This window comes from Oenanthe melanoleuca, chromosome 2 (assembly GCF_029582105.1).
Source record: "Oenanthe melanoleuca isolate GR-GAL-2019-014 chromosome 2, OMel1.0, whole genome shotgun sequence".
NCBI classification, from domain to species: Eukaryota; Metazoa; Chordata; class Aves; order Passeriformes; family Muscicapidae; genus Oenanthe; species Oenanthe melanoleuca.
The window spans coordinates 91,837,576-91,852,267 of NC_079335.1; the positions used below are offsets into that span (position 1 = coordinate 91,837,576).

At 36.0% G+C, this 14,692-nt stretch overlaps 1 protein-coding gene across 1 annotated transcript in view; it reads left to right on the top strand.

Moving 5' to 3' along the window:
* Nucleotides 1-14,692, top strand: part of CTDP1 (CTD phosphatase subunit 1) — a 98,384-nt gene that overhangs the window by 66,918 nt on the left and 16,774 nt on the right. Inside the window, exon 12 of the mRNA XM_056484697.1 lies at nt 1,422-1,600. Within this exon, the coding sequence (XP_056340672.1) occupies nt 1,422-1,600 (179 nt within the window). The remainder of the gene's footprint in view (nt 1-1,421; nt 1,601-14,692) is intronic.

Consider the following 14,692-nt stretch of genomic DNA (forward strand, 5'->3'; position numbering starts at 1 on the left):
AAACTGTAACACTTAAAACACTTGAGACTTTCACTGCATTCTGTACATACAGAAAAATCCCCATCCTGTGTACTTCACGTTCTTCTCTTTGGTTCATTGATGCCTCATCTCTAGCAGTACTTTCAGTCTCCCTGACCCTTAATTGCATTCTATGATTCTTATTTGCCATGTGTACAATAACTTCTGCTCACAGAAAAAACATTTTTGGTCTAATGTAATTTGATTTGACACATCAATTCCTACTGTTTCTACCTGAAACTGCCATCTGGATTTAGATGCGCTAAACTGTTTTGCAGTTACTATTAATGAGCTAAACAAAAAAATTAAAGGTCCATTTATGAATGACCAGATATAAGTGACTTTCTTACAGCTTTCTTTTGGCTTTTGGGATTATTCTTGTAAAAGTAGCAGATAAACAGCAAAAAACCTTTTAGTCCATTTTCACATGCAGGTATTTTTCTTCCTGATAAAGCAGGTGTGGATTAGTGAGAACAAAGAATAGTAGTAAAGCATATTTTAGTGTATGTGGAGATAAGATCCTTCTAGGAAAAATTCTTAACTATCAATAGAGAAATGCTCCCACGTGGCTTATTTCCATGTCTTCTACCATTCACAAAAATTGAGAGACTAGTGGATCTTCACCTATGTTTTCATCTCTTTCTGAAGGTTGAATGCTAACTCAAAGAGAATATAACATTTCGAAGCTCATTAGGGTGGCTCATGAGTATGATTTGCTTTTAATGATGGTTTCAGCAGATCCAGACCTGTCACAGCAAATTCATAGGTTTTTAGAAGACTCTCAAATCCTATGGTAACTTTTCAAAAGTAAAGGACAAACAGTTATTTAACAAAATATGGAAGCCTTTTGATAGATTTGTCCTTATGAATTAGCACAATCAGTTAAAATGGGGTTTGTACATTCTGTTTCATTCATACTGTATTATTTAGAAATGGACTTCTTTATAGTTATATATGTATCAAGGAATACCTGTAAATAAAAGAATTTTTGCTAGAGATTTTAATCTGCCTTGCCCAAGTGATTCTATATGTTATAATAATATAAAATGTATCTGGTAGAAACTATGTATCAGTATTTTGCGATAGTATAAATCATCTATCCTTTAATTACAGAAAACCACTCTTGTTATAATAGCTTCTTGTGTGACTATCATGTATGGGAGTATATGTATATGTACCTTAAGCTAAGCATAGAATAAATATACTTTATTTGAATAAAATATTGCTAGAGTTGTTACAGAAGCTGTGTTGAAGACATTGATGTTTAATTTAAATTTTGACAGAGAAGGCCAAGGAAACTTGGAGCATATTCTTAATGATTATTGAAGAGCAATCCAGTAATTATGAAAGATTAATACAGAGTAGTCTTCTGGAAGATAAACTGACTCCTCACTCTTTGGCAGGTGGATGACATCTTAGGAGAAGGCAGTGATGAAAGTGATACTGAAAAAAAAAAGCCAGAAGAGGATGGTGAAAAACCTCAGACAAGTGCAACAGAGACTCTAGGGAGGAAGGCAGATCAGAGACCTGGATCATCATCGTCATCATCAAGTGAGAGAAGTTTAACAGGCAGTTTACCCAGGTATGAATTTTTCAAATCTAAGAAGTGTTAATGAGGCTTCATTGTGTTTGTGCTATTCAGCATGCTTTCTTACTATCTGGTATTTGCAATCTGATGTTAAACTACGTGTAGGCAACTTTTTCTTGTAAGTCTGTGAAGTTGTCATGCTTATCTCTGAAACCTTTTGGGATTTATTTAAGGAAGTAGTCTTGGTAAATGTCTTGTTAAGAACCAGATTATCACCTGTTCAGAAAGAACTGAAGGCAACTGAATGCACTTCTTTTAAAGTTGGTGCAGTCCTGTGTTAGATATAGAATCATGTCCTCTGCAGTGTCACTTTAAGTAAAATAAAGCAAGGTTTGGAAAGCTATGCTTTGTTCATCCTGAATTTTTGAGATTGTTTTATGTTGGTCATTCGTAACAATGAGGTTGTTGGGATGCTTTTCGACTTAGAAAGAAATTTAAACTTGCTAGTCTCTTCTTCAAAATTGATTTTAGTGTCCCAGCACTAAATGTTGGATAATGACTATCAACCAGTTGCTAATATACTAAACTTAATAAACTAAGTGCTTATTTTAAATATGGTAATGAATGGTTTAATTTAGAATTGGAGGAGTCATCATCCTGTACTTCAGGATATATAAGTAGTAGTCTTAAGCAACTGACTTACATTATTTTAACTTTTCTGAGCTTTGCTCTAGCACACAAACATGCTATAAGAGAAGTTGTAAAAGCTGCCACAGAATGTGATATATAAATGTTCATGGAGAGATTTGGATTGGGATAATAATGTTGCTGTGTGTTGGGTTTATTGGAGAAAGAGCTACAGGGGAAGCTTGCATGACCTTTTAGTATATCATGGTTATTTTTAATCATTGAACCTCTTCAGAAAAAAAGTCTGAAACTTCTGAGAATTTGATTAGTTTCAAATGGATAGTTGAAAAATTTTCTCCTAAACAAAGTTTGGAAGAGGAAAGGCAAGCAAATGAATGTTTTAGAGCATAGCTTGAAGCAGAAAAGCATAGTGATGGCATATCACTGGTAAGTCGTCCTAATACTGTGATGTTTCATTGTGTGGAAGACATACCAAATTGTGGAAACCAAAAGGAAGAAAGAGTCACATTTAGGAATATTGCTAAATACTATTCCCCAAGTATAGTGTAAAACAATAGAGCAAGTGCATTTGTAAATAAGGTTTATTCTATAAACAGGAAGGTTTTTAAGTAAGTTTGGCAATACTTCTTCACTCAGAAACTATATAGACATAGTGTAGTGTTCTTGCTGGGATGAAGTCTTTGAGCAGCTTCTTAAGTAACTTCTATTTTCAGGCTCTCCATCTCTTAAGAGTTTCCTTGTCAGTTTGCTAAATTAGTTCAGGATTGAGCTTGAATGGCATGCTGGAAAACATACTCACAAAGTGCTGGTTCAAATGCTGACCCAGTGTCTGCTAGGCAGGAAATTCTGCTAGATAAGAAAGGAGCTTGTCATTCCAATTGCATTTTAAGTTTGAAGCTTTAAATTTATGTTTTCATGTTCAGTGAGTGTTGTATGTGCTAAAGAGATACTGTATAAGAGGGGTAATGTAAAAACAGTCTCTCATGAACAGAAGATGAACAAGAGGCAGTCCAGATATGATCCAGTACTCCTGTAATCCAGCTCAGCTCATTCCTGTTAGAGATGAGGCCTACAGAGACTATAGGTTTCTGTTTCTCAACACCTTTACAGCAGTTACTGACCATAAAAGCCATAGCTCTTAAAAAAAAAATCTAGTGCTTACATTTAATATTAGTCTTTCAGTCTTGAAGCTTACAGAATACCTTGATCATTTCTCTGATTGGTGCCACTTCTGAAATTCTCAAACATGGAGAAAAAAATAATCTTTGAGAAAACTGACAGCTCCCACTTGAAGGGAAATGTAGCCTTTCTCCTAGATCCACTGCTGGCTCATAATTAAGGAAAATTAAGCTCAGGGCCTCAGAAATCCCTCAGCTATCTTTACTGTGCCCATTTACTAGAATTTTAAAAGGAACAGTGATATTTTGATTCCTAAGTGTTTTCTTTCGAATATAATAGTACTTCCTTACAGCAGCCACTCTTCTGGAAGACAGAAATTATAGTTTTTCTTTCTTTCTTTCTTTCTTTGTGACAGAAAAGACTGCTGCAAACTCCAGTGAAAAATTTTGTTGGTGACATCTTTTATCTCAATTGAAAGTATATTCATTGTCACTGTAACTTTATTCCAGTTCCCAGTCTTGAGACACTTTACTTTGAGAATGTTGGGACCTAAGTTTTTTACAGCTCAGTGCTTCCCAAGCTGTCAGACTCAGATTTGTTATAGTCTGGGATATTTTTCAAAAACAATTTAAGTGACAAACCATTCAAAACATATTAAGGAACTATCTGGTATGTGGTCAAAATCTTGAAAGTACCTTAATAGCCAGTAGCACATCTCAAATATGGCTGACAAAATGATTGTAGAAATTCAACCATTTTGCTAAAGAATTATTGTTTCTCTGTTTTCTTACCCAAGCATTTTCTTCGCATTGTTTCACTAGTCAAGTCATAATGTTATTACACTGAACAGTCTTCCAAAATTCCTTTCTAGATCATGTCAGTATGCTGTTGATTTGATTTTTACAGTGTAGAAGAGCTGAAGATCTAAATTTAGAAGTATTGGTGAATTAAAGTCATCATTTCCTGCCTCCTGGATCATTTGTTGCATTAGCATAACTCACTTAATCATCAAGCAATCTGTCTGTTAAAGAGCTTCTGTGTAAGGTCACCCTAGAAAAAAATGCATTGTGTGAAGTTAATTTTAAGAACTAAATCTTTCATTATCTCCCTTCCCTTAGAATAGATTTTATTTAAGGGGACACTCAGTGATGTCTATAACTGCAAAAGGAAGGGGGATCAAAATTTCTTCATGTGGTCAGTGCTTGGATGTTCAGGAAAACATTAACTCCAGAGTGAACAAATCCTAAAGTAAACAATTGCCTGCATTTGCAGGTAATTGGAAAATGTTGTTTGAAGAAAATTCAAATTAATTGTGGTCTCATTGATAGAGCTTCTCCCACATCATTATTTCAAACTTGTAATCTGCATTCTGTGATGTGTGGTTATTCTAAACTACTTCCATTTCTGGAGCCATTAGAATTTTGTCATGCACAATAGTTAGGGTGTTCTGAAAATCTCTTGTTCAGACTCCCTCAGTAAGAGCCAGAGGTCGTTATTGGAATTGGCCAGAGTGAGAGGATCAGTTCATTTCTAAAGCTGCACTGTGGTTTTGGCTGCGGGCCTGCCGTGTCAGTGGCCATGGGATTACAAAGGAACGTGTCTCATTTTAAACACTGTTTCCTCAAAGCTTATTCCATCTATCTTTGTGTTGCAGAGGCAGCACTTGAGTTAAGCAATGGTGGATGAGCTTGAATCTTGCAGCTTGTTCAGGGGGTTTAAGATCTCTGCGTAGAATTAAGATTGCTGGAAAAGTACAGGAAGCAAATGCGGCCCATTTATTGATTTTGGCAATGAGATAATGAATCCCAAATCAATTGAAGTATGTTTGATAGGAGCAGCAACTCATTGTTGTTCCTTGATGAAATTTGGTAAGTAAATGTTGTTTTCCTACTTGAATGCATTTAATGCATTTTAATGAGCGTCTCACTCTATTTTAGAGAGATCCAATATGTCTCCTTAACAAAGCAGGAAACCCACTCAGCCTTTAAAGAGAATGTATAATCATTGAGTAGGGAAAAAACCAGACCTAAACTCTGCAAAATTAGAGATACTTGACAGGCAACCACCTCCTCTCTCAGTTGTGGGAAAGGCTGATTTGCTTTAAGAATTTGCAGTGATAGGTGGAATCTGTCAGTTTGAAGGTGCTTCCCTGGAAATTCTTTTCTTAAGGTGAAGCAAGTTAAGGAAGCTCAACATAGATGATGTGACGGCTCCAATTTTATAGATTATTACGCTTAAAAAGTTTCAAATTGTTTGAGTTTGTTTCACGGAGAACAGCCCAAATTTGTCTCCCATGATTAATTTCCTGTAAGTTCAGTCCAATTCAGCATTCCAAATTAAACATCTGGGAGAAGAAAACATTCTTTAGGTAATAAGACAATATGGTGAATATTTTTTTACATAACCAAATTCTGACTGATTTTTTGCAAGTTGCAAAAAGTTGCAAGTACTTTTTTCTTGGTTTTAAAACTTAACTTATATGGGTAGTACAACACCTGGATTGGCCAGCATGTTCCAAGTCTGTACAGTACTCTTGTGATGAATTTAAATGGCTATTCAGAGGGATGTTTTGTGGCATTAAAGAGCTGAAACTTTCACCAACTTAGTTTTTCCTAAAACTATTGATTGCATTCAATCTCCAAAGGAGAAATTTTTCTTGATTTTTTTTTTTCTGGTACATTTTTTCCTTGGCATATTAATTGTTCTCATAGTTACTGCAAGCTGAGTGTGTTTAAATTACTGAATTTCCTTACGTTTCTAACAGCTTGGAAGTAAACAGACTCTTTAATGTAATCCACATTAGCAATTAAAAAATTACTGCAGTTTCAGTGAGGTTTTTTTTCCCAGAAGCAATGGTGAAACACTCCAGACTGAAATCCAGGATCAGCCTCTGAAGAGAAGTGCTTCTGTTGGCAGCACATCTTGCTGTTTTCACATGAGCCGGCTGTTCTGCAAAATTGTAATGTTATTCCTGTTTGGAAGTGATTTTGATGAAGAGTCTAAAATGGAAGAGGATTCTGGGCATGCAAAGCGTAATTCGCTTCTGTACTTATATATTAAAAATAAGTTTTCATATAGGAATGTTTTTATTTGAAAGATCTCTTGTTCATATTTTCTGTTTTTTTTCTTGTTACCCAAAATTTCCACATGAGAAAATCAATACTGAGGTAATAACAGCTTTTTGAAAACATTTTAATTAAATTTTTTTTCATCTGAAGGTAGTTTTTTTCAAGTATGTGTAGTCCCAAGTACTCTACCTGCTGCTACATTGAATGAACAACTTACTTTCAGTTTGCCAGCTAGAAAACTTCATTAGGGTTGCTTTAGGCAACTGAAGTGCATCCCATCCCCATTTAACCACATTCTTTAGGTTATTAAGACATTGTTTCTTTGACAGTTGGGACTTTTGTTTTCGGTGCTCTGTTTAGGTTGATTCTCAGCTCTAGGTCTTTGTCTCACATATTTGTTATAAAACTGACCTTTCCTAATTCATATTTCTGACCCAGTCATTCCTCCTTTCCTCAGAGGAAAAGTTTGGAGAGAGGTTTTTTGCTGACTTGAACTTTCTGCATCTGTTAAGTTAAATCCCACTCTTTGGTCCTTGTCTTTGCTACAAAGCACAAAAGGTGGTTTTAAGAGCAAGCTGTGCCAAGGATGTTTGTACTTGAAAAGTGCAGTTACAGACCATGCTTTATTTCATTTGAGCAGCTTTTCTTTGCAAGAAGTAGATTAGATTGAAGTGAAATAGTGTCCAAGCTTTTAAGTGATTCCTTCCCTATAGCAATGTTTTTCATAAACCTTCAGTAAATACTGGGGAGTTTATTCTGAGTGTGTCTTTACTCATTGATCTGTGGAGCTTTAGCTGAAACCTGAAAATTAAGGGATTTTTAAGCCAGAAAAATTTGACAGTATTAGAATGTAATTGCAGATAACTAGAGAAGTCACTGACAAACTCAACTGTTCCAATATCATACATCAGTGGAAAATTTAAAAATGCAGTAGGAGGAATTGGAAAATGTTACTATTGAAACTGCATCTACGTGCCATCATGTTTTTGTTTATCACACAGTTATTATCTTTAGATCCTGGTTTTTTAAACATGCCAATCATATAACTTGGCCATAAACATACTTTTAAAAAAAGTAATTCTTTTACTATGGCCTCACAAATATTATATATGAGTAGTGTTACATTTGCAAGTGAAGTAACAATTTGCTATCACAATCTTTCTTTTGAAGGAGTATTTGAAGGCTTTTACAATAGAAAACACAAGCGTTCTGATGGCTATGACAGTGTAAGTCCTGTAACAGTGCCAGTAGAAGACAGAGATTTTTTTCTTCTCACTAATGAGATTAAGCATCATTGGGTTTCCTTACAAAATGCTAAGTTACTCTGTATTAATTTAATTAATTTAAAACTATTACAGAATACAGGTTTTAAGCTCTCTGATAAGAGAAAGTGCTTGCTTTTTTTTCCTTCTTGTTAGAGCAAGATGGGAGATCCAGCATAACTTCTGCCCTGAGGAGGCTTTCACCTGTAGGCAGTACTTGTCTGTGTGTTTTCTTAGAGCAGACGGCAGAGCAAAGAGTTGGGTTTTGTCCACCATGTGAAATAATTTTTTAAGAGGAAAACTACTTTTTATGTCTGCAGCAACCAGAAGAACTGTGAGGTCTGTTTGTTACTCATGGCTCAAAAAGCAAGTTACTGTGTTGGCCACTTGCTGCTCATGGGTGTCTCCCCATACCAGAAAGTTACCATCATCTTATGTTCAAGAGCAGAATTGTTGTGGGCAGGTAACTTATTCAAGTGAGAGGAAAGGAGTGCTTCCTGTGAAGAGGGATTGCAGAATTCTGCTTTCTTTTTCAGCTTAATATGCCAATATTTTTCCACTGGTAAGATACCTACCTTCTAAAACAGCTGTGAAAGAGTTTATCTGGATCTTAACACTTGCTCTCCAGTGATGTTTGCCAGGCTCACTGAAGAGGGTTAACAGTATGAAGGATCCCTAACTCCTTATTTGCCTTCCTGCTGATAAGACAGTATTCAGCCTTTAGCTGTTTATGGGGTATTGTTCACTTCTATGTAAGTTTGCTTTTGTTCTGGAGGTTTTTTCTTCTCTGAGCAAAAAGGAGTACAATGAGCACACAGATTTGGTCAAAGCCACAGGGCATTCTCTCTTTAGGCTTATATTTCAGGTCATTTAAGGTTTTAAGTATGTTCTATTCTGTTTCAAAGTTACTTCACTGATTATCTTTCCTTAACTTTTCAAGGAATCTTTTTGTATGTAAGATTGAATCATCTGACTCTTTTATACACAATATTTGAAATAATGGCATTTACAAAATGGCAGTAATATTTTACTTGTTTACTGTGTCTGAACTGGCTAATATGTGTTTGTTGGATGCATTGCAGGAGTTTGCTCAGATGCATATTATTGGATGCTTCTTAAATAACTTTTTACAAAGGATTCAGAATTTCATTGCCATGAAAGGATTATACCAAATTGCTTTGCTTTGTTCTGTATAATCTTCCTAGGAAGTCTTTACTTAATGGAAAGGTCTTTCTGTAGGTTTTTCTATGCTAAAAATGTGATTTTCGAGTTTTTTTCTCAATATTAAATTTATTTAAGTCTCCATTCTGCTATAATGAATGCCCTGTAAAGCTAGAGCTTGTGTTTTTTCCTCCCTCTCCAAAGCTATGAGGTGTATTTATGGCATGTTAAGCCTGGAAGACTAACTTTAAATCATACAGAAATAATTGGGTTGAAAAATACATTCATGAGAGTTATTTCATGTTTTTGTGGCATTGATGTTAGGAGAATATGAAGATGCAGAGGGGAACGTTCTATACCCTTGTAAATCCACAGTAGGGTAGAAAGATGCTGGAAGTTACTAGTGTGCTCTAAGGATTATAAATGTATAGTGCTATTTTCAATATACTGTTTTATTTGATAGTAGGGAGGAGAAAAATGTCTGATATGCCTAGCTAAATTAATAGTTTAGGGAAATATTACATTTCTATTTAAAAACGAAGAAAAAATTTATACACATAAAAGGGTATCTGGGAGATCTGTTGCAAGAGGGAACGCTGTTAGAAAGGGAGGTTGGCACTGCTTTTTGGAAAACTTGAATAGAATTCTCAAATACAAGTAAAAAGACCTCAGAATTGGTGAAAAATATTTTTCTTCATATGATATTCTGTGCTATAGGATAGAGTGTGTTCCCACATGTGATTTTTAGGTAAAATCTATATCAATTTGTTAGGTTTCCATTAATATCTTAAACTTACACATCTAGTCTGTATGTTCTTCACTTTTAGATTTTGTGTTTAGTTGTCTTCTGCTGTGGTAGAGAAGCTTTTTATTTTATTCTTTATTTAAACAAATTAAGCTTTATGATCTCATACAGAAAAATTAATGTGGACAAGTCTAAAAGCTTATAAATCATCAAGTATAGTTTGAACTACTCTAACTGTTCAGGAAACAATTGGCAAAATGGCAAAATAAATGGATATATTATTTATTTCAGGTTTCCTCAGAGGTAAACCAGAGAGGAAATGATAGGACCTTTAGTGGCAAATGCTTGAAAGCAATTGTGAGAAATGAAGGAGTTTCTGTACACAGAGTAAGTACTCAGCCAAGAAGCAAATGGTAGTGAGGGTGCCCTTGGTACTTGGAGGTTGTATAACTCCATTAGTGTTTTAACCCAGGTGAGGAGTGTGCCTTTGAAGCAATGCTTTGGTGTGGCTCCCAGAGGAATCTCAGGATTCATCATTTCCTTTAGGTCAGTGTAAGCTGGGGTTTCACTCCCAGAGCTTGCTGTGGGCCACTAATGCACCTTCAATCCAGAGAATGAACTGAGAGCTCAGATTAAAACCTTGTTTCTGCCTTAATCAACTGTAAAGCCCACGTGCATGAATGCCAAATGTACTGTCTCAGTGTGTACAGTGTCAATAGGACAAAAGTTTAAAAGTCACTGGCATTACTCTTTAAACCATTATACACTTACAGAGTTGGATTCCTTTTTTTTATCTCTCTTGATATTCATATATCTAGACAGTGAACACAATTTTGCATTTATTTCTTGATCATTTAAATGTTGGGACATCGCAATACACTATTTTAAATTTTCAAGTGGTTAAATTACTTAAATTATAAGCATGACACTGATAAATGGTAAAAACAGCTGTATAAGCAAATGAATGCATGGCTCAATTTCTTTATGGAAGCACTTAAGTAGATGAGTCATTCATATCTTCAAGCTTGTTAATGATTTTAATAGCCCAAAGTTTCAAGCTGTTACCGAAAATATACCTACTACAGCTTCAGTTAAGTTGCAGACTAAATTACAGTTGTGTTTCTGGCTGCTGATTAGTCTTGTTGGTAAACATTTTGCATCCAGTTGTCAAGAAAACTAGGAAAAGTGCTTGAGAAAAGGAATTTGAATATTCAGTATGTAGGGGAAAGATGTCGTTACAGTTTGCCTCCAGTTTTTTTTTGGAGAAGTCTTCTTTGCAATTTTACATTTAGCTTTACTCCTGTAATGTTGTCTGTAACACTCTACTGTCATCCAGTTACACTGAAAAATTACAGTTTGTGTTGGAAAGTCTTCTCTTGGCTACATAGATAAATTGCGTTTGCAACCTGCAAGACTTAGAAGTGAAAAGCTGCAATAATTAAAAGTTCTTTCCTCTGCTTAAGATACTTACCTAGGAAAGCAAGCAGCCCAACAGCTTAATTATCTGTAATGTGTACAAACATTTTCTTACACACCCATGGAAGAGCCTAACAGGCAGTTTGTACCATCTTCAGCTTTAGATACATGAGCTGCCTCTGCATTGAGAAAATCAGAAAATTGTATGTGATTCATGTGTTCGCTCTGCTCTCAGTAGAGTCTTAGTCATTAATTACCATAATCTCAGTGTTTTCAATGGTCATGTGGCATATTCTTGCTTGAAGTTGTGTTATATCCACATACAGAAATGTAGGCACTAGATACATTCAGATGAACTGAAGGAAGTTGTAGGAAGCAAGCCTATGGGAATCTATAGAGTTTTTTTCTAGAAACCTTGAGTAGCCCCTGAGAAGTTTTTCCGTTTGCAGAATTTTGCAAGGAGCCTCTTCCCAAATTCATAATGAGAAAGATAACACTCTGGAAACTCTTCCAGCCACAGAAAGCTGTTCCTGTTTTCTGTTTTTTCCACTGTTTTCTGGTTGTCCAGGGAGAAGGAATTCAAATTTTCAGCGATTTGCAGAGATAGATCACTTAATATCTTGTCTTTATAATGTATAGCTTGGGTTTATTTGGCTGTGCTTCTTTTTTCTCTGAGAGCTAATGCATCAGTACATAAAACACTGGAGGATGCAGTGATTGATTATCACCACCACAGCTGCATCTGGGAAGCAATGGATTGGGTTTGAGGCAACAGAGAATGAAAATGATGGGAAAAGTAGATGTCATTATAGCAAGTCTGCTCATCTTTGTCTTCTAGTGCTGTGGTGGTAGAGGCAGGACCAGCATGCTGCTGGGATTTTTCTAAAAGTTTTGGAATATATTTGGGTGAAAGATGGGGAGAACAGGCAAGAGTAATGGAGTGCCAGATGTGTCTCCTCAAGTTCTTCTGGCCTTAGAGGGATGCCCGGGTGCTCAGCACTGGAAGCAGCTCCTATAACAAAGATGAATAATTTCATATCTCTGCAAGCCTCATCTAGCACTGTTTTGCATCAGGTTCTTCACATGATTGTAAAGTTTTCAGTGTTTGATAATTTCTCTGGTGTTTGAGAAGCATGAAATACTTGTGTGAGACAGGAGTTCTCAAAAGAGCTGGAGAGTAAGGTGATGGTGCAAATGTTTTTAGTATCAGCAAGGATAAAGCCTCAACAACCTCTCTGGATAACCTGTGTCAGTGCTTAATCACCATCACAATGAGAACCTGTTCCCTGATGTTTAGCGGGTACTTCTGTATTTCAGTTTGTGCCTGTTGCTTCTTGTCCTTTCACTGGACACCACTGAGAAGAACCTGGCTCCATTTTCTTTACACTGTCCATTCAGGATTTTGTACATGTTCATTAGATCCACACTCCACTCCTACAGCTTCTCTGTTGCTTGGGATCAGCACTGTGCAGTGCTTTGACAAGGAGGCTGAGGCCATGCTGTGCACTGAAAAAGTGGAGAACCATGGAGTAAACATAGGAGCAATGTATGGGCTGGATACATACTAATGGACACTGAAATGCTGGAGCTGAGTCTGTATATATTCAGGTCCAGCACTTCCAAGCAGCACAACTTCCAGACCAGCAGCTTCTTTCGAATAGCTTATAAACCCTTCAGAACTGAGTACAAATAAGATGTTTCCAGTGTGCTGTCTCTGAAGGGCTTGTTTTGAGAGTGTTTTCCATTATTCTGCTGCTTTTGCATCCATCTGGGAACAATCTGTTGAGTTGTAGTACATAGATCTGTGTCTTGCAGTGCCCTAGCATCCATCAGTGGGTCTAAATTTTGCTTGCAGTCTCTTGCAGTGTGGTCATGTTGCACCTCATAATACTCAAATAACATGAGTGTTCTGTTGTCAAGAATAAGCCAGCTTATCCTTTGATACTGATCTGATCTTTGTGTATCTTGCTGGGAAGAAAGAGAGGGAAATTATCCTCCCCACAAAGTCATGTTGCCACTGTTTTGTACAGGTGTAAAAACTAAGGAGCATTTTTTTGTAAGGATAGTTTTCTGTAAAAATATTTGTTACATAGGCTGTTATTAAAAGCTGTTTCAAATAAAAATCACTTTCTCTAGATACTATGGACACATTGCATCAAAATATGGAAGGAAGAAAGATAAATACTGTGTTCCCCTCAGTAGAAAGACTCATCTTCCAAAAGAGCTCAGCAACAATGACAAACGTTTACAAGCCTTGAAAGTTTTCCTTCACTGTACCAATTAAAGCAGCTTTGAAAATTGCTGTCACCTCCTGCAGAGTTGTAGCATTGTTAAATCTTTTTATATTAAAAATAACCCCTCAAATTGTTCCCAGTGCCTGTGTTTGTGAAATTCTTCTTCCAGCTCTTCATGGATTTAACCTCCTTCACTGTTCGTGAAGGGAAATATATGAGCTTTAAAGTGATGCTTTATAGCTGAAGCTTAGAGCACAGATATAAGATGAATATTAGAGTGTAATAGCTATGACATTTATATTGCTTATCCAAGGAATGTCTTTTTTTCCAGAAAAACACTTTGTTCTTTTGTGCGGGGGAACCCTTCTCCATCTCATCACTTTTCAATTTTACAGGTTTTTCTTGTGAGGATGAGGGAGAATTTGAGTTAAGGAAGGTAGAAATTTTAGGGAAACTAATAGAAATGGTGTGAAATGTCAGGGATGATAACCTTGGCGTTAGGAACTGGATAGTTTTGGGGGATCAGAGGAAAGATAACCCAGCAAAATCAAATCCTAAAGACAATAGAGATGAAAATCTGCTCTTGTAAATCAAAATTAGGTATTTTGGATATAAAGCAGCACATACCTTGCATGGAAAAGTCATCACTGGAGTTTCTTGCTGCTGTGCTGCACCCTTTCTATGAATGGTACAACTCTTGCAGGGATAATGGTATGATACCATTTTCATTTAGATATGTCTTTCAGTGGCTCCCAGTCTGGAGTAAGAGAGGTTTCTGAGTCACACTATTTGAATGTCTTAAGAGTTTAGGTACAGGAGTGCCTGTCTTAGATATTTTGTCAGTTACTCCTGCTGATAGTGTTTTACAGCTCTGTAATTGGTTAGACTTCCAATTATCTGAAGCCACTCTTCTAAATGAATGTGCCATAGTATCTTTCTATAAATAAGAATGTGAATGAATAATTCCCATGGGCTGGCTGAGGCTTTTATACTCCCTTGAATGCTTATTCAACATCATCCCTTCTCTCATCACTCTCTTCAACATCATTTTTCTTCTGTTTTTCCTTAGGCTTCAGAAAGTTGTCATCTGTTTTCATTACATAAGAGCTTTCAAATAATCTTAAGATTTCTGAAAGGACAATTGATAAAACCCTTGATTTTAAAAGGAGACTGTCAAGTCTATTACATGCTTCAGATGGCTTCCTTTTAGAAATCAAAGTTCTTACTGCGTGTGTGTATATTTATATGTCTTGATTGTTGTTCCTATCTGGGGATCATAAAATACGATAAGACAGAGACTGAAACTCATAATTTCTTAGGCAGCAGGGACAAAAAGCTATGTTCACTAGCAAAAAAAAATCCAAATTATAGTCTCTGTAAGAAGAAATTTTAAGTGATTGCTGTCTTGTATATGTGTTGTAGATAAAGCATTTTAAAAGCAATAGTTTTCATACTGAAAGTTATATATTGATATAAAGAGATCAGCTTTTAAT